This window comes from Myotis davidii, unplaced genomic scaffold, assembly GCF_000327345.1.
Source record: "Myotis davidii unplaced genomic scaffold, ASM32734v1 scaffold684, whole genome shotgun sequence".
In the NCBI taxonomy this organism is placed as follows: Eukaryota; Metazoa; Chordata; class Mammalia; order Chiroptera; family Vespertilionidae; genus Myotis; species Myotis davidii.
This window is the reverse complement of record NW_006295564.1, coordinates 1,868,804-1,878,248: the sequence shown is the minus strand read 5'-3', so window position 1 is coordinate 1,878,248 and position 9,445 is coordinate 1,868,804. Positions and strand designations below refer to the sequence as shown.

The 9,445-nt window shown below is 40.4% G+C and overlaps 1 protein-coding gene across 1 annotated transcript in view; it reads left to right on the top strand.

The window, feature by feature from the left end:
• The window catches only part of KANSL1 (KAT8 regulatory NSL complex subunit 1), a 53,219-nt gene that overhangs the window by 31,006 nt on the left and 12,768 nt on the right, over positions 1–9,445 (top strand). The window contains exon 5 of the mRNA XM_006770264.2: positions 2,489–2,660. Within this exon, the coding sequence (XP_006770327.1) occupies positions 2,570–2,660 (91 nt within the window). The 5' untranslated portion in view covers positions 2,489–2,569. The remainder of the gene's footprint in view (positions 1–2,488; positions 2,661–9,445) is intronic.

Sequence of the window (9,445 nt, the reverse complement as noted above, 5' to 3'; positions counted from 1 at the left end):
GCTGCACCTCCTGGGAGTCTCAGTGTGCTTTTCTCTTTCCTTCTAGTTGGAGAATTTCCGCTCAGCCAACCTTCCTGTGGTTCTGGATGATGTCCGTTTTTGTCTTTTAGTTGTATTTTTAAAGTGGTTGTGCGAGGCAGCAATTTCCGGTGTTTACCTATGCTGCCATCTTGGTTTTCTAGGATATACTTTTTTTTTTTTTAATCTGGTCCCTGTTACTGCTTAATGGCTGGAAGTAGTCTTGTATCAGTATTGTTTTCTTTTCCAAAATTTTATTATGAAATTATTTAAACATGGTAAAGTTGAATGATTTTACAGTATATTTACCTGCAGTAACATTTTACCACATTTTATCACATATTCATATTTCCATTCATTAATTACATACTTTTTAGTTCATTGAAAGTCAATGGTGTTCCTCTGCTGCATTTCCTGAAAACTGGTAGTTGAATATAGAGGCTTGAACAAATTTCATTTTGAGCTTTGTCAAGGAAAAAAAAAGGCGTCTTGAGAATTTGCATCAGAAGACACATAATGTCTTGTCTCTCTTTTTGTGTTACCAGCCTCTAGTGGTCATTGCCTACACCTATTATATTAGGAGTTGAAGAATTAGGGGTATTCTATTTGTTTAATTTCTGTTTCATTTATTAGCTAGGCTATATCTATACAAAGAAAATAACTTTTTTGCAATATTGGTTTAAGCAAAGTCATAATTTATACAGAAAAAGGCATGGTTCGTGTTTGTTTCCTTTTGTCCACTAGTTTTCAAAATAACAAGTTGATTTCCTACTGTCTTCTAAGAGCAGTCAGTGAAGTCTTTGATGGATGAGGGGGATGTGTATAGATTATAAAGTCATTGGTTTAAACTTACTTGGCTTATTTCAAGGCATTGAAATTTTTTTGATGTTATGATTGTCATCTTTGATTAGTAGAAGCTTCTCCAGGCTTGCTTTTGAGTCCTTTTGCCTTGGCTGCAGTAGTCTTGAGAGCTTTCTCATTTTTCACTATTAATATTTAATAGGAACCCACACTTTGAATTTTTCTAGGCGGCCTGACCATAATTTGAGCTTTGTGGTTCTCTATAATTTTGCTTTCCCAGGAAACATTTGGCAGTGTCTGTATTCATTTTTGATTGTCACAAAGAGGGAAGAAGGAGAGTGCTATTTGCACCAGGGACAGAGGCCAGGAATGCTGCTACTTATCTGCAGTGCACAAGGACAGCCCTTTCTCACAATCCAGGAAATTGACATTGCTGGACCTTTATTAACAGACTAGAGGCCCACACGGGTAGGGTCCCGAGGCCTGGCCGGTGATCGGGCCGATCTGGGCCGTCTGGCTGCCGGATGGGGCCTCCCTTCCCTGGCTGCCGGCTGGGTCCTTCCTTCGTTCCACGTTGCCCTCTGTTGGTCAGCACTCGTCATAGTGAGCGATCAAACTCCCAGTCAAACTCCTGTGGTGACAATTTGCACATTAGGCCTTTATATAGAGAACAAATGTCATACATCTAACCTTCACAGGACCTTCTTTACATGCCGTCCATCAATGTGCTTGCAAAAAGTAGGCATTTGAGGAATGTTGATAAAGAGCATATATGTATCTTTCTCCTATACATGATCATAAAGATAAACAGCTTCAAAGTGATATCAGTGCTAAAACTAAATTTAGCTCTTGCAGTTGTTACAGAATTTTTGATAGATTTTTGAGGCTACTCTTCTGTCTTTATTATGATACTACCCTTGTTCCTAGCATCCCTTCTCATAGTGCCATTCCACAGGCTAGTTTTTTCTTCTAGGACTGTGTGCTGCCAATTAATTTGGTGGGGGGCGGGTGGAAAGGCGGTTTGATTTGTTAAATGCTAACCTTGTTCTAAAGCAGTGGTTCTCAGCCTTGGCTGCACATTAGAATCACCCGGGAATCTTTTTAAAATCCTGATTTCTGGGCCTCATCCTCCGGATGAGAACCACTGTTCTAAAGTGTAGCTAATGAGTTCCATGTAGTCCAGGAAAACTTGTCACCTTATTTGGAACCACCTGTAAGGGTTTCTAGGAAGAGATGTCAGCTGTTGTTGGTTATTAAGGTTCTTAGGTGGATGAAGTTGCTGGAGAGAGCAAGTCATGTCCCACCAGGGAATCGGGAGTCCACTATTCACTTTAACAGATGGTTGAGAACCATAAAAGTGGTAGAAACATGTAGGTTTTGTAAAGTGTTCTTAGAAAGCAGTTTCAATAGCTTTGAAGTATAACAATTTTGATGCCTAGGTAAGCATTTAGGGCTTCAAAAAGCTGGATTTCATCACAAAGAAGCAAGTTTACTTAATTACTTTGAAGGTTCATGTGTTGGAGAAATGGAAGTGTTAACAAACTAATCAAACTTTTGTTATCGGTGTCATATAGGTATCTAGAAAAAGCCTTTTAAATCTTCAGTGTAATGAGTGGGAAGCTGGGTTTTTATCAGATACTCAATTGTCACTTTTGCCTGACTCTTGCAGGTTTATCGCAACAGCCCAGTGCGCTCTGGCTGTGATGTGAATCCCTTCTGTGCACTGTGTGGCTCAAGCAATGCCAACACCATGCCTCCGGAAATCCACTACGAAGCCCCTCTGTTGGAACGCCTTTCCCAACTGGACTCTTGTGTTCACCCAGTTCTGGCATTTCCAGATGGTAAGAAAGGCCACAGAATATAGTCTAATAAATGAGATTCAGAGTTGAAAGTGAAAGGAAGTCAGCCAAGATCTTGGTACAACTCAGATATTATGATTGTATTGCTATCTGTCAACAGTCTTCTCAGAATTTTACAGATAGGATGCAATAGATCCATCAGATTTGCTATAAGAAAGATTTCTCCCAGCACTTCAAATGGCTAGGCGGGGCTAAGGACAGTTGCCTCCAGCCAACAAGCAAAGTGGTCTGTTATATCCCTGTATATCTTTAAAAATGTATTACCTGTGTTTCCATTACGTAAAATAGGGTGGGCAGCACTATTCTGAGAGAATGTCTTCCTATTGGGTGTGTATGTATTACTGGGAGTGGTTACATGACAGCTTTCCAAGGTGTACGTGAGCATAGATCTTCATTGTTAGCATGTACTATTTTTTTAAGATAACCTACCTTACTGGTAAGCCTTTGTGTTTGCCAGTTTTCCTTTTCATAATTGCTCTTCTCCCATTTCACAAAAGAAAATTATTCCTCTTACCCATATTGAGTCTCTTTTCTGTTTTGTTTTTTCATATTAAGTTTCGATATGGGTCTTGCCCCAGAATATAAATATTTCGGCAGTAGGGACACCAAAGGGACCATTTCCAAGAATTCATGGCTCCTGAAGGAGAATCCTGTGGGAATTAAGTAAAAAAGAATTGGAGTAAATGAAGATGGAGTTACCTTATTTTGTGTAGATTCTGTGTTTGTCATCTTAGAGTAAATATTAAGAGACTAAAGTTAGACTTCATTCTATCTAAAAGTCTGGTTGACTAAGGTTTAAAAGAAAGATTTTTCCTTCAGCTAATTAAGCTAAATACATTTACATGTCAAGGTCTCGATTAAAATATTTCTGAGTTTATGTTGTATTTTTTTTAATTGCATTTCATATGGTACAAGTCCATGAGCAAAAATGTTAAAACCACTGCTCTAGATATCACCTGCAAGAATCCAGTGCTTTCATAATCTGGATTATTTCATTCATTTTCAGATAATCTCAGGATCTGGCTCCAACCTACAGATATAATAAGCATTTCCTTTCAAATCACTGGTATTTTATCTGTTATGTTATGGCTGTTTTTAAATTTACTTTCCATTACTTAAATTGTAAGCTTCCTGAGGGTAAGGGACCGTGTTTTTCTTCCTATTCTGTTCTTTATAACACCTCACAGATATTCTGTGCAATTTTTTTTCATGGAGGGTTATTGAGATAGGAATATGTTAAAAGATAAACTGAAAGAGGACTCTGAGGAATGAGAATTACGTGGGATGTAAGGTTTACTTGTTTGTAGGAGAAAAAAAAATGTTTTAGCATGAGTGGTATGTAAACTTTTTCTTAAAGGGACAGATGCTCAGTAATTTGGATTTTTTTGAGCCATACTATGTTTAGTCTGTGCAGCTTCACAACTCTGCCATAGTAGTACAAAAGCAGCCATAGACAATATATAAACAAATGGTGTGGCTGTGTTGTAATAAAACTTTATTTATAAAAACAGTCATTGCCCTAGCTGGCTTGGCTCAGTGGATAGTTGTTGGCCTGCGGACTAAATGGTCCCAGGTCCCATTCCAGTCAAGGGCACATTGCCTGGGTTGCGGGCTTGGTCCCCAGTGGAGGGGTGTAGGAGGCGGCCATTCAATGATTCTCTCTCATCATAGATGTTTCTCTCTCTCTCCCCTTCTCCTTTCTTCTCTTAAATCAATAAAAATATATTTCAAAAAACACACCAAAAAACAATCATTAATAGGCCCTGGCCAGTGTGGCTCAGTTGGTGAGTGTCATCTCATGCACCAAAAGGTTGAGGGGTCAATCCCTGGTCAGGGTGCATATGAGAGGCAACTGATTGATGTCTCTTTCTCTCTCCATCTCTCCCTGCCTCTCCCTTCTCTAAAATCAGTAAAAGCATTTTTTTAAAAATCATTACTGATATCTGTTCTTTAAATAATGCAATTCTTTTGTTTATTTTGTTAATCCTCATCCGAGGACATTTTTTTCCATTGATTTTTAAAGAGGGTGGAAGGGGGAGAGAGAGAGAAACATTGATGTTAGACACATTTATGTGAGACACATCAATTGGTTACCTCCTGCACCTGCCCTGACCGACCGGGGCTGGGGATCGAGCCTGCAATCAAGGTATGTGCCCTTGACTAGAATCAAACCAGTGGCCCTTCAATCCGTGGGCAGATGCTCTATTCACTGAGCCGAACCGGCTAGGGCTGAATTCTTTCTTAACCACCTAAATTCTGTAACTACTCCCTGACTTGTTATCAAAACTCTCTTTGACTAAAGAAAGGACATGGAATAATATTCTTGCTGCCATTTACTTTTAGCAAAAGTAGAAATGCTTAGAAAACTTGGAGCATATGAATAGATAGCTAGGTAGGAGTTTAGGTCAGGAATGGTAGAGCTGTAAATTAGCTTAAAACAGAATGAATCGAAGACACTAAAACATTTTCCTCTGCTTCAAATTCCAGGGTCATTGACTTCTACCTTCTCTTGCCATTGGGTTATATAGCTCATACACCTGCTATTTGTATAGCATTTTGTGGTTTAAAAAGCACTTTTCCCACAACCTGCCTTAATTGCTTCTCATAGTAATCTTGTAAGGTGTTGCTTTCAGCTTTCCAGGTTAAGAAACGGGTTTGGAGAGGTAGTAGTTTTATCTCAGGCTAAATGGCTAAAGACTTCAGATGGCTGAAGAATTCAAACTCGGGTCATCTGATGCCTGACCTTCATTTTTCTCTATTCTGTGTTCCTCCCCAGCCAGGTTATTAAGAGAAGTCAGGTTTCTAATCAGTTCCACACTCTGGGTGCAGATGAAGCCACCAGGAAGACTTAGGAACATTTCTCGGATTAGTTACTCTCTCAAGTTTACCATATTGAATTGTGTAGTCTCATATTTGAAAAAGAAGTCTGAAGCCTATAACTGGTAGTTATATTCTGATTCCCATAAGGCCTCTTCCATACTCATTGAATATCAACTGATAAACATGGTGAGCATTCCTCTGGCAACAGTATTACCATGTACAATTTTGAGTTGTCTCCTCCATGTGCCCTTTACTGGAATCGAATAGCTAATAGTTCCCTATTAACTGTCCTTTTGACTGGATCATATCTATAGATCTAACCACTGCCCTTATACTTCCCCACTCCATCCCATTCCAGGCAACTCGAGGTAGCAATGAGGGAGAAAATAAGGAAAGATCATTTTCCTGCCTGCCTCTATTGTTTCTCCCTTTTTCTCTCTTGTCTTATATACACACAGAGCTCCTACCATGACACTGGGGTTTGAACAAGAAATGGTCATTAAATTCTCCTTATAGGAAGAGAATTCATATAAAGGAGAATATTTATGTATCTTTTACTATACCAAGTTGGATGGATGGACTTTTTTGCCTATGGATAAATTAGACTTTCTGTGAGTTGACCTGGGGTCCTAGATACCATATTAATATTGTTCTTATTTGGATAATTTTGGATTGTCCTAACAACTCCCACACTCAGAATGCAATCTATTTGTAAACTGGAAGATTTGCAGGGCCACAAGTCCACAGGGCACCATCCTATGTGAATAGTTCCCCCTGAAGTATTGAGATTCCTGTGTATCATTGTGTAGAATAATGAATAACAGTGAAGACTAGCAGCTAGAATAATGCTGTGTAGGTCAAACAGGGTCACCTTTTTGCATCAGGGTCACCTTTTTGCAACCTCTTCATTTTTAAGTAGAACCAGTTGTGTAGTTTGTGAAGATAGGAACCAACTGAGGCTCGTAATACTAGATTTCTGTCTCCCTTCTTGACCTCATTCACTCCCATTAAGTATAGCTAGAGATGATAGAATTTGAGGAACTGTAAACCAGGCAGGAATGTGGAGCATTAGGGTGTAATCACTTTTTAGTATTCCAGAAAGAGCGGCTTGTTTCCTTACCCCCTTACTTAATCTTGGTTAATCTTTAGCTTGAAATGTAGAGGATATATAACCTTGGGGAAAACAATGTTAGTTAGGTTTGGGTTTAATAAGAGCACCACCTGCTGGCCATGAAGATATGTGTTTTGAGAGAGCTTGCCAAGACAACTAGTTGTATAGGTGGCTACCACAACTGGCCAGGAGGAGGAGGAAGTGAGCATTGCAAAACACCCCAAGGAGAAGTGTGTTTTGAGAAAATGGTGGAAGAGTATGAGCAAAACCGTCAAATGAATTGACCCTGGTGAGCCTGTAGTCAAGGTCTTTTCATTTTGTTTGCAGAAATAGTAACTTAAGATGTTTGTAATCATTTCTGTTTTCTTGTTACTGACCTGATCAAGTATCTGCAATCTTTATTCTCTAATAATAGCACTTTAATGCCATTGCCTATGAAGATATAGAACAGTGATGGCGAACCTATGACACGCGTGTCAGAGGTGACACATGAACTTCTTTTTTGGTTGATTTTTCTTTGTTAAATGGCATTTAAATATATAAAATAAATATCAAAAATATAAATCTTTGTTTTACTGTGGTTGCAAATATCAAAAAATTTCTATATGTGACACGGCACCAGAGTTACGTTAGGGTTTTTCAAAATGCTGACACGCCAAGCTCAAAAGGTTCACCAACACTGGTATAGAATGTATGAAATTCTCTAGCGGAATGGGTCCCTATCATTTTCTTTCCCTTTCATATCTCTTTCTTTGCTTACTTTCAGCTTCTCTATATCCAATCTTATTCCATAGGTTTAGCTCTGCGTGGATCCTAGGTTTCATTTCTTCTTCAGGTAGGGCATGAGTTCATATCAGCAATTCCTAAGAGATCATTTTTGTTCACTGATTGGGGGATTTACCTGTTCACTCTTACATGAAAGCATTTAAAACACAGCATACTTCTGGCAAAGTGTAGCTACCTGAGTTCCCTAAATACTAGTAGTTGATTATTATCCCTAACTGCTTATTCAGTGGGTTTGTAGGAGGAGTTCTTAGTTCTACTTATTACCTCAATGCCAAGGATGTCCTCTCTTGTGCTTACTCGAATTGTTTGATAGTGGTTGTCTGGATTTAGTTATTTTTTTAAAATATATTTTATTGATTTTTTACAGAGAGGAAGGGAGAGGGATAGAGAGTTAGAAACATTGATGAGAGAGAAACATTGATCAGCTGCCTCCTGCACACTCCCCACCGGGTATGTGCCCGCAACCAAGGTACACGCCCTTGACCGGAATCGAACCTGGGACCCTTGAGTCCGCAGGCTGACCCTCTATCCACTGAGCCAAACCGATTAGGGCATGGATTTAGTTATTTTTTTAAAGAAGAGTCTGCGGTCTTTGGGTCCAGCAGAAACTGTGATTGCTTCGCCTATGTTCCAGTAGACAGAGGAGGGGAAAGCTAGGTTACCAGCCCTGCTGCCTCATCTACAGATGGAGAAGCCTAGTTAAGTTACTTGTTCTTGTTTTTCCCTCTTATTCAGTGATGGTGCTGGGACCTGAATCCAGGTCTACTTCCAGTCCATTGCTTTTTTTTCACTGTCTCCTTTTTCCCCTGGCTTAATTTTCAGTTTTGGGAGAGCAGTGACTGAGAAAAATAAAAGGAAAAAATTAAATCACTATGGTTTTGTAGTCTCATTAAATAGCCTTTGCCAAATGGGAGTAACTTTTCTGGTGACAAAGAGGTATCCTGGGTTATAGAGGGAAGTGTTTTCTCCCCTTTCTTAACACCTATGTATGTTCCAGCTCAGTCCAGCTTTCAGAATGCCTCTAGACCAGCGGTTCTCAACCTGTGGGTCGCGACCCCTTTGACGGTCGACCCTTTCACAGGGGTCGCCTAAGACCATTCTGCATATCAGATATTTACATTACGATTCATAACAGTAGCAACATTACGGTTAAGTAGCAACGAAAATAATTTTATGGTTGGGTCACAACATGAGGAACTGTATTTAAAGGGCCAGAAGGTTGAGAACCACTGCTCTAGACCAGGCGTCCTCAAACTACGGCCCGTGAGCCACATGTGGCCCGCCGAAAACATTTATTCGGCCCGCCAGGTGTTTTTGCCACCGCTGCCTGTCCTGCTTACCAGCTGACTCGTCCCGGGCCCGCAGTGCGCTTGTGTGGAATGTCTGAGGGACAGTGAACTGGCCCCCTGTTTAAAAAGTTTGAGGACCTCTGCTCTAGACAATGCTTTATTTCCTAAGGGTCAGTGGTCTATTCTCAGAACTAGAAAATAATGTCTGGTCCTAAGACTGCTTGTCCATTAGGGACAATCATCCCTAAAAATGGAAATATTCTTTTTTTTTTAAGTATATTTTTATTGACTACAGAGAGGAATGGAAAGGGATAGAGAGATAGAAACATCGATGAGAGAAGAAGTCATCAATTGGCTACCTCCTGCACTGCCCCATGGGGATCAAGCCCACAACCCGGGCATGTGCCTTGACTGGGAATCGAACTGGTGACCTCTTGGTTCCTGGGTTGATGCTCAACTGCTGAGCCACACCAGCCAGGCGGAAATATTCTATTTCGTATTCATTCTAGTCCTGAAAGGTCTAGTGTTCAAACTTGGTCTTTGAAATGTCATGAAATCCATGGTCTATACCAGGGGTGGGCAAACTTTTTGACTCGAGGGCCACAATGGGTTCTTAAACTGGACTCAGAAGGAGCTGCGGCCCTGTTTCCCGACGTTGCCATGTTAACACTGCTGCTGGTGAAGGAGCGGAGGGGAGAGCAAAAGAACCCTCCGCTCTTTCGGCTCCGCGGGCCGGATAGAACAGCCGAACGGGCCGGATC